The sequence below is a fragment of the Arachis ipaensis genome, chromosome B08 (genome assembly GCF_000816755.2).
Source record: "Arachis ipaensis cultivar K30076 chromosome B08, Araip1.1, whole genome shotgun sequence".
Lineage (NCBI taxonomy): Eukaryota > Viridiplantae > Streptophyta > Magnoliopsida > Fabales > Fabaceae > Arachis > Arachis ipaensis.
The window spans coordinates 105,369,183-105,383,452 of record NC_029792.2 but is presented as its reverse complement, the minus strand read 5'-3'; the positions used below and the strand labels follow the sequence as shown (position 1 = coordinate 105,383,452).

The 14,270-nt window shown below is 36.7% G+C and overlaps 1 protein-coding gene across 2 annotated transcripts; it reads right to left on the bottom strand.

Moving 5' to 3' along the window:
* LOC110266004 lies at positions 1,530-10,753 on the bottom strand. Of its 2 annotated transcripts, XM_021109663.1 has the most exons (6): positions 10,470-10,752; positions 10,252-10,380; positions 10,005-10,166; positions 2,502-2,719; positions 2,309-2,410; positions 1,530-1,611 (listed from the first exon to the last, which is right to left on the bottom strand). In XM_021109663.1, exons 1-4 carry the CDS (start codon positions 10,669-10,671, stop codon positions 2,604-2,606), a joined length of 609 nt encoding a protein of 202 aa, XP_020965322.1. In that variant the 5' UTR covers positions 10,672-10,752; the 3' UTR covers positions 1,530-1,611; positions 2,309-2,410; positions 2,502-2,603. The 2 variants fall into 2 exon arrangements, with proteins under 2 accessions (XP_020965322.1, XP_020965323.1); XM_021109664.1 differs by lacking the exons at positions 2,309-2,410; positions 2,502-2,719 and having other exon boundaries at positions 1,569-1,611; positions 10,470-10,753.

Sequence of the window (14,270 nt, the reverse complement as noted above, 5' to 3'; positions counted from 1 at the left end):
CTCGATAAGAAATCCTATGCAAGTCTTTTTTTTTTTTTTGAAAATTCCTAAGTGGCTAATGCTTTTTGTCTTATTTTTAAAGGAAAGACTAGCTAATTTTCTCTTAGAATTTCTTTGGAAGATGGATAAATAAAATATACTAACAAGACACTTTTCTTGGTTTTTTCTCAAATATGTTTTAACTTCTCTATTCTTAAGTTTTTCATTCATCTTAAAAGATAGAATGTAAACTAGATATATACTCTTATGTAATTATCTGTAAAGTCTAGAAATGTATGAACAGAACTAATTTTTTATGTCGAGGGTGTAATGAGAGTAGCTGGAGATTGTGCAAGTTTAGAGAAAGCAAAGAAGTGAAAGATAAAGACGTGGCTTGAATTAGAAAATGGCAAAACTCAAGCCTTATATCCCATCATAGATACAATGTGTTAAATTTTAGTTCACGCACATACTAGTAGTGTACACACATAGTAGCTGCTGATAAAACAAACTCTAACCACCTTGTGATTAATAGAGTAATATCTTGGGAATAAACAACAATTTTGGGATGCTCTACAGTTTAAGATAGTAAAGAGTGAGGTCTAATTATTACTCCACGTAAAAAATTAAAAGCATTATGAGGTGGATGAATGATAAAAGCAGGAGTAAGTAGGAGAAAAATCTCCTGAGAAATAAATTCCTAGAGACCAATATATGTAAGTGAAATATAACATAACATATTCATTAGGTGGTTGATTCATGTATAATGTAAGGATAAAAATAGTAGTAGGCATCGGCAGAACATGTGATTTGTGGTATCATAAGTCATTTTAATCTTCTCACTAGTTGGGTGAATAAAATAGCACAAACTTGCATAGGATTATAAACACCAGCGAATGAAATTTATATTTAATAGAGGCTCGAGGGCCTTCACTGTGGCACAGAACAATGATAAATCCAATTCATTAATTATTCACTTTCAAAAAGTAACAAAACAAATGAACCGTTCTTGTCTAAATATCACATTCCCTAAGTTCTCAACCATGATAAACTGTCCAACAAGAACAATCTCTAATAACAATTTGAGAAGTTATAGAGTTACGACAAAATCAATCAACAAGGTTCGGCTTTCCCGAATAACTTCAACTGAAATTCAAATAAATAAACTAAAGCAATGTTCTCAAGGATTCAAGTACTTTGTTGCCCACATAGCCAAGTGCCATGCATTCTTCTTTCCAGGAGACATTCCACTGTAAAGATATTCATTATCTTCTAGTGTTTTATTAAGGTCATAGGACAGCATGGAACCATTTCGACTGGCAGAAACAGCCTCATCAGACCCATCGGAGGAGACAACATCCTCTTTCTCCATCGAATCTGGAACCACCTCTCCTGGTTCTTCGGATGCTTCTTGGAACTTTGGGCGAGATAACCCTGAGAGTCCAGCATCATATCCAAACACAAAGGAACAATTGATACATTAGAGTGTGACATACAATCCTATTATATTACCATTGCATATATCATGTATTTCTTACTGTCCCATAGTCGTTCAAGGCCATATTCCATGAGCTTGAATTCCTCACGTGATGCAATATCCAGCTCAACGAGCAGAGTATTTTCATAGCGTGTCTGTACAAAATATTAATTATCAATACTATAAATAAGAAGCAGATACAAAGTAAAGCACACAGAGACCAATTATCAATCAAAAAGATAATAAGGACAACAAGATCTTGCCCATAATTCTTATCACTGGCATCAACTGATTATTCTGATCTTATTCAAAATCCACCGTAAACTCTCTCACAAGTCTTATAGGTTCCAACTTGGTCTCGGCTTACCCGAATCCCATTTTTACAGGTTCCAACTTGCAAGTGGCTCTTTGTAGTGAATCGTGCACCTAAACTCCATAAAGAATTACAAATATTGCAGGTGGCAAATGGGTGTCTCCAAATTTGTAGGGATATGTTAGTAATCTTTTACAGTGCTGAGTGAATTAGGAAATCACTGGCCATACAGAATAATTGGGTGCTTTCTTGAGCCAGCTCACATCATGCCAATACAAGCAATTAAATTTGAGTAAATTTTAAACCCGCACATATTTGTATGTGGTAGATACTAGCATACAATTTAAAGCAACTAAATTTCTTCTAGCAAGGGAAAATAGAGTTTACTCTGATCTAAAAAATACAATTATATATCCATCCTCAATGGTGACTCGGCTTCTTTAATTTTACCAAAACAGCGCAATTTAGGAAATTAGCTACATAGATAGAGAGATGTGGTATAAATTAGATCAATCGAAAGGTAAAATAGGAAGTATTACCTTCACCTCGTCAAGTATTTTCTGTGTGAACCACAATTCCGTACTTGTTATAAACTCAAACCCAAATTTAGCCCAGTACTTTCGGTCCCAAAATAGCAATTCCTATAAATTTAACATAATCGCCTGAAATGGGTTTCAACAAAGAATATGACAAGGAAACACATACTAAGTAATTGGGGATCAGCAAACAAACCCTCATCAGAGAAGCCGGCGCATCACGAATGGCTCGATAGAGGTGACTTTGTCCAGAAAAGGCATCCAGCCATGACTGTATACGCGACTGATTGAACCACAACTACCTTACAAAGGATGTTGCATGGTCCAACGATGAGAATGGAGACGCCTCTATCATCTTCTCTGTGAACCAACGGCTTCTGGTAATGGGATAGAAGTCTCGGCTCTCCAATTTCCCTGATAGGCAACGAAGATAGATAGAACGTATAAGGACAATTAAAAAATGTGATTGGAGGAAATCTTATATGAGAGGCAACAGTTAGAAAAAAAGACCAATTATATCAGAACCCAGTCAAATAATAGAGATTTATATGAGGGGATAAGTTTCAAATAACAAGAAATAACTCAATCGAGATATCTTTTCTGATAATGAAATGACTAGAATACATTCAACTATCTCTCCTAGGTGAATCATGACAGTAGTATATATGCATAAAATCCCGTGAATATGAGCTACATCCATCATGGAGAAATGTATATTAGGAATCGGCAGCCTCATCACAATCATCACCCACGTCATGAGTGGATTCCTCTAAAACCTCATCTCTTGTCAACCGCAAGTCTTCGACATCAAATTCAGTCAAGCTCGTCATACAGATTTGGGGGTGAAAGTCGACCTCACAATGTTCATAATCTTCGCCCATGTCAAACAAATCTCTAGGCATCACATGGACTACTACACTCCATCTGTTGTCCACCTCATCATCCACGTAGAACACAAGACGCGCCTCAGATGCTAGGATGTACGGCTCATCGTCTTCTCGATCACCGGTGTGAATCGGATTGGTAAAATTGACACAGGTATGACCCAACTCGTCTTGTCATATGCCTCTGCCCAACGTGGTTTCTGCCCAGAGACACTTGAACAAGACTACATTGAACTGACCACTGTAATTTAGCTCGATGATGTCTACTAATCTCCCGTAGTACGATACACCGCCGACGGTAACATTGACATCCCGTTTGCTTGCATAACTCCTAGTATCCGAAGTGACATAAATTCTGCTATTTTGTGTTTTCATCCCTTCCTCCCTCGAGATGGTTCTAAATTTAAATATATTGACGTTGTAAGTTTGATAGCGTCTGGCCTGAGCAAGGGGTCCACGGGCAAGCCATTGCAACTCGTTCGAATGACTGGTGCTTCCAAATGGGACCTAGAATTGAACCATTAGAGGCAAGAAAGCATCAATATGGAAAGTGAAATCCTATGATATTAAGGATTACCTGATGCCTAAACTAGTTGGGGAATTCTCTGTGCACCACACTATCTATAAGAGACTGGGACCTTATTTTGCTTCGCATTTTTCTCTTTGTGATGGCTCTGTACTCACTATGCATGGTGAAAAAAGATGTTCAATTTTATTATTGTTAAAGCTATATTGGCTCGCTGCATAATTTTAGAACTCGGTCTTGATACTTACTCTAAGAATTTCTCTACGGCAATGCAATTGACCAGTACATGACGATGTGCTTGAAGGATTTCAGTGGGGGTCAAAGTAAAAAATGAAGCAGCCCCGACCGCCTTTCCGACTTCTGGGAACATGCTGGCAGCCTCACTGGGCAGGGCATCGCTTGGCCAATCGTCAACCCGCGTCGGTCGGTTGATCCTAGTCTCGACGTTATTTAGATATCTTGAACAGAACGTCAGAATCTCTTCTGACAAGTAGCCCTCTGTAATAGATCCCTCCGGTTGTGCCCTATTACGCACGTACTGCTTGAGACGACATAGGTACCTTCGAGAACATAACACATAAAATTATAGGTGACAGCTATCCTAAAAAAATAGATCGAGAAAGCTTAGATATATTTCTACCTCTCAATTGGGTACATCCACCGGTAATGCACTGGGCCACCGAGGCGTGCCTCCTCGACCAAATGCACCGTTAGATGAACCATGACTGTGAAAAAGGAAGGTGGAAATATCATCTCCATGTGGCATAGAGTATGGACCACACGATCCTGAAGGAGAGGTAGTTGACGAGGATCTATGCATTTGCTGCATAGTAGTCGAAAAAAGGCTGATAACTGAGCCAAGACAGCGGACACTTGGGTGGGCAATACGTGCCTTGACGCAATTAGCAAGAGATGTTCCATTAGAATGTGGCAGTCATGACTCTTCAAGCCCGATAACTTGCGCTGTTTTATATCAACACATCAAGAGATATTGCTAGAGTACCTGTCTGGAAAGACCACATTCTTGATAGTCCTAAGAAATACCTCCTTCTGTGGATTTGACATGGTAAAGACTGCAGAGGGATACTTTCCACCTTCAAGTGGCCACATATCATGCCTGATTCCCATCAACTGGAGATCTTTTCGAGCCTTTAGGTGATCTTTGGACTTACCACTCTCGTTCAACATGGTGAACACAATGTTGTCGCACACATTCTTCTCTATGTGCATCACATCAAGATTGTGGCGTAATTCGTTGTTCTCCCAGTATGGGAGATCGAAGAATATACTCCTCTTTTTCCAGGGAGACTCGTCTTGTACCCCGGTCTGCTGTCCGCGCCTTCTTTTACCACCCACCGCTCCCACCTTGCCGTGTGAGACTGGCACACCCTCCAACTGTCTCAAGATATCCCTGCCAGTCAATTTGACAGGTGGGGATCTATCATCTACCTTTCCATCAAACCTATCCCGGTCCTGTCTATATCTGTGATCGTGATTCAAGAAGCGACGATGACCCATGAAACACCATTTCTGACTGAAAGTGAGTCACCTAGTCTCAGCGTCCAGATTGCACGTGGGGCAAGCTCTACCACCGTACGTGTTCCAGCCAGATAAATTGCCCAATCCAGGAAAATCGCTGATGGTCCACATCAACGCAGCACGCATCTTGAATGTTTTCTTCTCACTGGCATCATACATATCAACACCGGCCCACAACTACTTCAACTCATTGATCAATGGCTGTAGGTAGACATCTATGTCATTGCCAAGCATTTTAGGACCGGGAATAATCATGGAGAGGATAAAGTTGGTTTGTTTCATGCAAATCCATGGGGGTAGGTTGTATGGAATAAGAATCACTGGCCATATTGAGTACTTTGAACTGAGGTTTCCATATGGATTGAAGCCATCACTAGCCAGGGCTAAGCGAACACTGCACGGATCGCCAGAAAAGTCAGTATATCTCCTGTCAAATGCTTTCCAGGCCTCACCGTCCCTGGGATGCCTCAAGGAACCGTCAGAATTGGTTCCTCTCTTGTGCCACAACATGTCCACTGATGTCTTGCTGGACATGAATAATCGCTGCAACCGTGGGATAAGAGGAAAGTAGCAGAGAATCTTCGCTGGCAGAGGTTTCCCATTCTTCTTGACAATGGCATTGATTCTTACTAAGGAATTCTTCCGGGTCTTTTGCTTCCACCTGGATGCTACACACTGTTTGCATCTAGATAGGTCTTGATCGGAGCTCTGATATAGCATGCATTCATTTGGACATGCATCTATCCTCTTGTACTCAATACCGAGCTTCCTTATGATCCTCTTGGCATCGTGCAAGGTATTTGGTATCTTTGCATGCTGGAAGGCATCCCCCAGTAGCTCTAGAATCAAACCGAAAGCCTTGTCGCTCACTCCGCACATGCATTTGATATGGTAGATCCTCACCAAGAAAGACAGCTTTGAGAATTTTGAGCATCCCGGGTACAATTCCTGCTCGCCATCCTCCAGCAAGTCGTGAAAGGCACAAGCCTCGCGGCTAGGTTCGTCATATAAGTACGGCAACCCCTCTGCAACGTCTCCGACATGACCATTCATTGAGTCTTCATCGTCACTCTGCAGTCCCGCCAAGTTGAATGCGTCGTGAACCATGTCACGCATTTGATCTCCTGAATTTACAGTGGGTTCTAGTTCTTCCCTACCGCTGGATGTCTCGTCTACGATCCTCTCACCGTGATGTAACCAAAAGGTATAGTTAGAGGGAAAGGGTTTCATCAAAAGATGATCGTAAGCGTCCTCTCTAGTTTGGAAAAATCGGAACCCACACAAAGGGCATGGACAATGTATCATCACATCGGATGATGCATTGGCAAATGCGAAGTCAAGGAATCTATTCAGACCATCCATATATTCTACACTACCTTGTGGCTTTATAATCCAGCTCTTATCAATGTATAAATAAATGAAATAGCACAAACAAATAAATGAATAGTAAGAAAATTATATAGAACTTAAAAAGTAGTAACAGTTTATCACAGTTATTGGATGGGAGAGTACCATACGTAATAAGCTCGATAATATATTGCAAGCAAAACCATGTAGAAAGGATTTGGGGAGGTTGCTTACTCATTGTCAAAATTTTGTGCTTTATAAAAAAATTACTGGTAGAAAGAATTGCTGATCCCAAGTCCAAAAAATGAAAAGACAGAAGGAAAAACCTTAAAAAATGAGGGAAAAAACAATAGGAGTAAAGTTAGATTTATGTAATAATTAATAAGAAACTAAACAATCATAATGAACAGAAACCTCAAATACAAATTTTTTGCCCTTAATTGCGGGTTAACTCAACAAAATAAGAAGAGAATAGCCGGATATAATATCCTCTGTTATGCTTAATTTAAATTCTTTGAAAGATAAATTTGATTAAAAAGATCATTTGAAAGAAATAAAAAGTTCATTTTAGGGAAATATTAATAAAAAATTAATCTAACAAAAAAAATTTTGGAGATAAATCTAAACATTTACTCCCAAGATTCTCGAGCAAAGCATGCTAGCATGTTTATGTTGATGATGAAGCTCTTTGCAATGATAACAAAAGGTTATTAATAAAGCAACTTAACATGCAGTGGCAACTACATATATTAATACTTATATAATTCATATATAACTCTCTCATGCAGTGGCAAAAGCCTATAAATACGTTGAAGACAAATCTAGATATCACAAGCCAAGGCTAAATTAATCCTTCCAATCAACATTATGTTGCCAAATGAACCACAAGTAGAAAAATTAAATAAATAAAACGAACATTCAATTGCAAAGCTCAAATATTGTTTCGGATATTGGATAATTAATGCTCTGCGGCATATTATTTTATCTGTTGATAATTCGGGATGCTTTGCACTAACTCATTGGCAGCAAATTCATCATGGACTGAAGTGGCAAGTAAACATGAACCCCACCCCCACCCCCGGGAACGGAAAAAGAAATCGTAAAGAAAAAGCCATTGTAACTTCTCAAACAACTAGCTCAAATCAAATGCCAAGTAATAATTCGTATTAGGGTCATAGACAGTGAAGCAACAATTCATTCATTAAGACAACCAGCAAAAGCAGAAAGTATTTCCAACTTGTTCCACCCACAAAACATTAAAGTTTGTTTTCATCATCAGGGTCATATTCATAGCAGATATACTAAATAAGTAGATTGAGTAAATTGGACTGAACCTGGTACAAGACCGCCACCAAGCACAGTGGAAACTTCAGTTCCGAAAGTACCAGGCCTGAAATTAAAGGAAACATCAAACTACACAATATAACACTTGAGAAAAGAAGCACATTTTATTTTAAAGAGCAATGGCTACACGATCTAAAGGGACAAAACAAAACCAAATCCTAAAGAACTATAACCAAATAGCATTTCATAACTAACTCAGAATTAAAGCAATGCAAAAATAACCAAATCCTAAAGGACTATAAGTTCAAACTCTAACATGGTTTTATTTTATTTTATTGTATTACTTTAAAAGCTGTAAGGGAAACACAACTCATATAAAGGATTAGTTTCACCGTTTCTCATAACAATTGAAAACAGGGAAGTCCATAGAAAAACAAAGCTATTTCTTTGGTTAAATTTATCCCAAGGTGGCAATAATGCTATTACTTCTATCAATCAACATTGCTACTTTAAGATAAACACTATATACCCCCATTCACCTCTGTTTCTTATAAATACAAAATGTATATGTGGAAAACATAGAATGAATGTTGTTTTTTTAGGGATAAGTATAGACTATTAAGGAACTAAAATTTTGAAAGTCTTTTAAGTTGAGTAAAATAACACTGTTAAAAGAGATTGAGATCAAGAAAGATCAAGAAAGTATCTAACTGCAGGGGAGTTTTTAGGTCTCTTGCTTATTGCATTCGGAGTTGACAATTGTTCAAACAAATAAGGTTTATTCTCTCAACCACAATCTTCTGGTGTGATGGTGTTAGCTGTTATACTCCTATTGGTCCCAGTAAGCCAATTTTGCCTTAGCCTCTTCAATAATCATATAGGAGATTCCAGATCAAATGATATTAATATTAACTCCACATTTTTCTATGTTTAGGTTCTAATTAAACAGGGCAAGCGCTATCAGGGAGACAAGGTTTTTTTAGTTTTCGGGCAATGATAAATGTGTTAGAATCCTGCTTGTTTTCCTACAGTTAAATATTGCAGTAACCATTAAATGCATGAGTGGTTCATTATACGGTTTGAACTCATTCTTCTCACTTTAGCATCTCATCCTAGATTGGGGTGAGCTTGGTTTCTGAATTCTAATTATTTAACTTCAAAGGAATTATAATGTTACCTTATTTATTTGCTGAAAAAGGTTAATGAAATTCTGCTGAAATAAAATGTTAACCTCTTCTAACAAAAATGTTTTCACAAAATACCAAGGTCTAAAGCACACTTAATGGACCAGCAAAACAGCAATTGAAAAATAAATTACCAACGTTCAATGATCACTTGGAAGAGTCAATTTTACAAAGTCCTAGTTCTTGTAAAATATGGCTTCATTAGATATGTATTCTCAATATACCATTCATCCTTTATCCTTAAAGCATTATGTGAATTTCAGCCTTTTTAACCCCCACCCTTCCAATTTAACGTCCCTACCAGGTAATGCATTCTTTTATGAACTGGTGCTGAGATCGTGCAATATTAGATATGCATTCTTGTGTAGTTTGAATGATCAATTCTACTACTCACCAAGCCTAACGAGGAATAGTACAACAATAATAAATCAAGATCATGATATTCATATATAATAAGAAAGTTGAAAGAAAAAATATCTTGTTTGAAGTGTGCTCTAGAAGCTTCTATGCCCCAAATTATTTTGCAATTATTATCAACAGCGTAAACAACAACACCCTTTGGAAATTTTTGTGCATAATACTTAGCAATCGACACCGAACGAAGTCGCTTCCTGCAACAGAACCGGGTTTGTTGATGAGGTTCTAATCAGCAATGTCTCTTAAAAGATTGAATTACAATCTGCTAATTAATCTAACTCAATTATCTATCTAGCCAATCACAACTCACGTGTTCAGTTGGTTAAAATTATGACAGGAGCAGAATAATGAGTAGCCAGCTGAGCTTGCTCACATGGGACCAAATAAGATGAATCAAATTCATAACCCAATCAATGCAGCAGTTAACTCCAATTAATAGAAGATTCGAACAAATTCTTGTTCGAAATTCCAAACCAAGAGTGAAAACACGAAGGAAAGCTTAGGGTGTTAGAACTAACCAGGGACAGGGAGAGGCCGCGATAGCTCAGGATGGCGAACGGTGGAGGGTGGCTCAACAGTTTCGTGCACGGCCGGCAGAGGACCCAGTATCGGCAGCACCTTCGCAGTGAAGCAGAGATGGCAGCAGATTTTGCGCACTTCCAAGGACTCTTCGCGGGGTTCTGCTTAATTTGGGCAAGAATGAATTAGAATTTATAGGAGAAATTAAAAAGGGGTAAAGGAGAAATTGAGTTAACAAATCCTCACCTGGTGGCGTTTTGCGATGCAATCGCTGCTGATTTGTGGCACGCGAAAGAGTCCTGCCTTCACAACCTTGTTTTGGAATAGCAGCAATGGGTGTGCTTCGCGGGCTACCAATCACTCTTCGCGGGTTTTCTGCAAATTTGGGGGGAATCAACTCAGGGTTATAGGAAAAAAAAAAGGGGGCAAAACAAAAATTAGATTGCTTAAGATTGGATCCTCACCTGGCGGCGTTTTGTGATGGAGTCGCCGCTGATGATAAGGCACGCGAAGGAGTACTGCTTCCCCAGCATGTTTCACGGTGGCGAGGTGTGTGGCCTCCAGATCTTCGCCGCTATTTTTGCCTCGCGTAGGTGATGGCGGCGTTTTTGGTGGAGTCGCCGCTGATGATTGTGGCACGCGAAGGAGTTCTGCTTTCCCTAGCATGCTTTGCGGCGGCGAGGTGTGTGGCCTCCAAATATTGGCCGCTATTCACCGTGCCTGGCGTAGTGAATCTCCAACCACAATGCACATTAGACTTCTACCATCATTTCTATATCCACAAAACATGAACAATTCACAAAATTCAGCTTATCCTATGATCAATTAGCCTAAGTTTTCACATGACATTATACATTAACTATGAGAAACCAAAATCATACATTGGCCGATTTCTCCCTAAACTCGGAACACTTCAAAATGTCCCCTTCCACGAGCTCCAAGCCTTCAACTCCTCACCAATTGAATTCTTAGCTTCCAAGGCTCAAATCAAGCATCCAACATTCACCAATTTGATTTCAAATAATATAATTTCATCTAACACCATACAATTTCACTATAATCAACATAGGATTCACCAATTTGGACAAACCACAAAAGTTTTGAGTTTTCTTACCTTATCCATTAATGATTAGGGTAAAATCCAACAATTATCCACCGCTAGAGTATTCCTAAACCATTAAAATTACAAAATCTCTTAATACTAAAATCCAAATTTGTGAAAATGTAAAGAAGGAAGAACTGGGGATAGAATTCGAATTTTTTTACTACTTTGTTCGGATAGAATTGAAGAGAATTCCGAAACGAATGCATGGCCGCTGACGGCTCGTCAATCAAAACTCTGAATTGAGAGATATGATGGATTGAAGTTTTGGACAAGAGTTAGGGTTCTTCTTCCCTTCTCTTCCCCCTTTCAGCGTGATTCTCTTTGAATTTTCGGGAAAGAAGGATGAGCTTTTTCATTTATATAATAGGCTTTGAGTTCGATTTGATTTGGTTCAATCGGTTTGTTTTGTTGACTCGGTTTTAAACTAAAATTTTTAAAATTAGTGCCTAAATTAATGTTTTAAATATTTTTACCATTTTAAAGTATAAAATTTAATTTTTTATTTTTTTGAATAACGATTAATTTATTAATTAATTATTTATTAATTTTTTGGAGTTTAAATAGGTACTTGTTTTACTCCGTAATGACAAAAGGAAAATAATAGATATAGAGGGACTGAGGGTGTTTGGATTCTTATTGATGGTTGCAACTTCTTTTATATTTGTTCATGTGAGTTTATCATCTTTAGCAATATAGTATCATTTCTTTTCTTGTGTTTTCGCTGCACTCTATTTTTACAATCGAAAGCATCATAGCATATATTCAGGGAAGCTTTTAAAAAATCTCTACTGGAATTAGAAGAAGATTATTTTGCTGTAAAAGGGAAGTTATCTCGTACTTAATCTAGTTTACTTAATGCTCTATATTTCAAAAATTTGTTGTCAACAAAGAGGAAATTGTTAAATTTGAAATATTTTATCTAATTTATTGTAATGACAAATATTGGTTGAGTTAATTAAGTTGGACTCAATTAGTTTTATGACTGAATGTGCATTGAGTGTTTTAGGTATAATTTAATTTAAAATTAGTATTAAAGGTTAAAGATGCTACTTCAGTTATATTGGGAAAGAATTACCTATTAAGAAAAAGTTTTGATTAGAATCAGGCCAAGAAGAGATAGTAGCTACCACCAATAATAAAAATAATTATTATAGTAATCAATTTGAGAGAGATGTGGATTGCAATGGCTAGGAAAAACAAGAGCTACATACTATTATTGTTATAAGAAGATGATCAAGCATGCATTAAGAAGAAGTAAGAAGAAAAGAAAGAAAATATAGCCTGCACGTTTGAGTAATATGTTTCTTTTTCGCTGAGTTTCAAAGCATATATTCAATTTTAGATTTTGGAATTTTTCTATTTAAAAAGAAAAAGACATTTTTTTTTTGTGAGAGAAACTTTGAGAAAAAAAGCTAATGTAAAAAAAGGTAGCACAATAAAAAGAAAAGCCAAGATACAGTTTTTGTTTGGGTTTTTGAAGCTCGTAATCGTATATAGTTTTGTTTGTCTTGAAATAAAATCAGTTTGGGTTCATTTATCTTTGACTTTGTATTTGAATTGATGTTTGTAATTTTATTGATTATTATAGTAAAATTTTATCATAATTAGAATGAAAACTGAATGTAGATTTTATAGTTTTATTGTACTTTAAAGTTAAACTAAGATATATATTAGTGTCAATTTCTCTCATCCTTTTAATCTATCTTAAAATTTCTCGTTACAATGGCAAAATAAAAAAAAATGTCCTATTTATTCAATAACTTATTTTAAAATTAAAAGTGACTTAATTCAATTTTTTTTTTCTGAAAACCTATAAACCCTACACAAATAATGATCATTATGGATTTATGGTTGCAAATTAACGATGGTTCTCTACGCTTCAAAATATATTCAAATTCAAACTAGCTAGTATGTAGCCACAGCACTGTCAGCACATGTATGTGTTGATTTCATAGAGCTAGTTATTGATGTCCTTGGAATCAAGAATAACATGTAACGCAGTAACGTAGCGTTCATGATGAGCTTCATTTAGACATATAATAGATTCTCGGCTATATATATATCCAACAAAATATTAATGTTGTGGTGGCAGTATGTACGTGTTCGTAAAGGTAACGGCACCAGCACTAAGAAGCAAAAAGCATGTGTATGCAGTAGTAGTAGCAATAGCATATAGTATATAGTATATACCATATATCACATATATAATAAACAACCAAGTAGAAAGTACTAGCTAGTTAAGTGGTTTAGGAGATTATTAGTAGCAATAAAGAGTAGTTAACGGGGATAGATAATAATGGAAGGCAAACTCAAAGAGCAAATAATGGCATGTAATGTGGCATGCATTTTGGTGTATGTAAAGGTTCATTCATTACATTCGTCAGCGTGGTTGACCAGCTAAGTAAGCAAGTAAGTAGTAATAACAAGTGGTTGCGTGGGAATCCCTTTGGTGAATTTTGTTTGTGTGTAATGTGTAAGGATGATCACACTGAAATTATTTTAGTCTGAAACGAATTGAAGCCATTAGTCATCAGATCCCGTTTTTGTTTTTGCAACTTATTTTGTTTATGGGAATTTATGTGACCGAGGACCTTGATTTGTGTATTTTCTGTTGAATCTGCACGTGTATAAGCCACGGACTTTAAGGGTATTTTGGATCCTCTTTTATACCCCTCCAATTATTATTATTATTATTTTGTACAAATAATAATGAAAAAATGCAATGGGAAAAAACCAAAACCCAAACCTGCCCATCATTGTGATTCACACATGCATTTTGGGCTTATTAATTAACTGCTTCAAATTTGAGAGGGAGGGGAGGGATAATCTATAAGGAAAAGTTTAGAGACAGCAACTTTGTTAAATTCTGGTCAGCATGTAACCAGTAAAAAAAAGTGAGTTATCGGATGAAATCTCACATCTATCTCACACCATTAAAACCATCATTGATGGCTATTTGATTGCTACAAATCACAAAAATTACTGACCCTAACATTCCTCGATTTATAATTTATTGATTAAATTTCAATAGATTGTAAGTATGAAATAAAAATTTTATATCAATATCTAGTTATGTATTATTATTTTTTTTTCATGACCTAATTATGTATTATTATGTTAATAAAATAAATAATTTTAAAATAGAATAATTAATTAATAA

Bases quoted from the DNA above. Each gene is read 5' to 3' on its own strand.
- LOC110266004 (XM_021109663.1), bottom strand. From the start codon at position 10,671: ATGCTAGGGAAAGCAGAACTCCTTCGCGTGCCACAATCATCAGCGGCG. The intron at 10,381-10,469 runs GTGAGGATCCAA...CCAAATTTGCAG, and splicing joins CCATCACAAAACGCCGCCAG to AAAACCCGCGAAGAGTGATT. The intron at 2,720-10,004 runs GTTAGTTCTAAC...GTTGCCTATCAG, and splicing joins GCGGCCTCTCCCTGTCCCTG to GGAAATTGGAGAGCCGAGAC.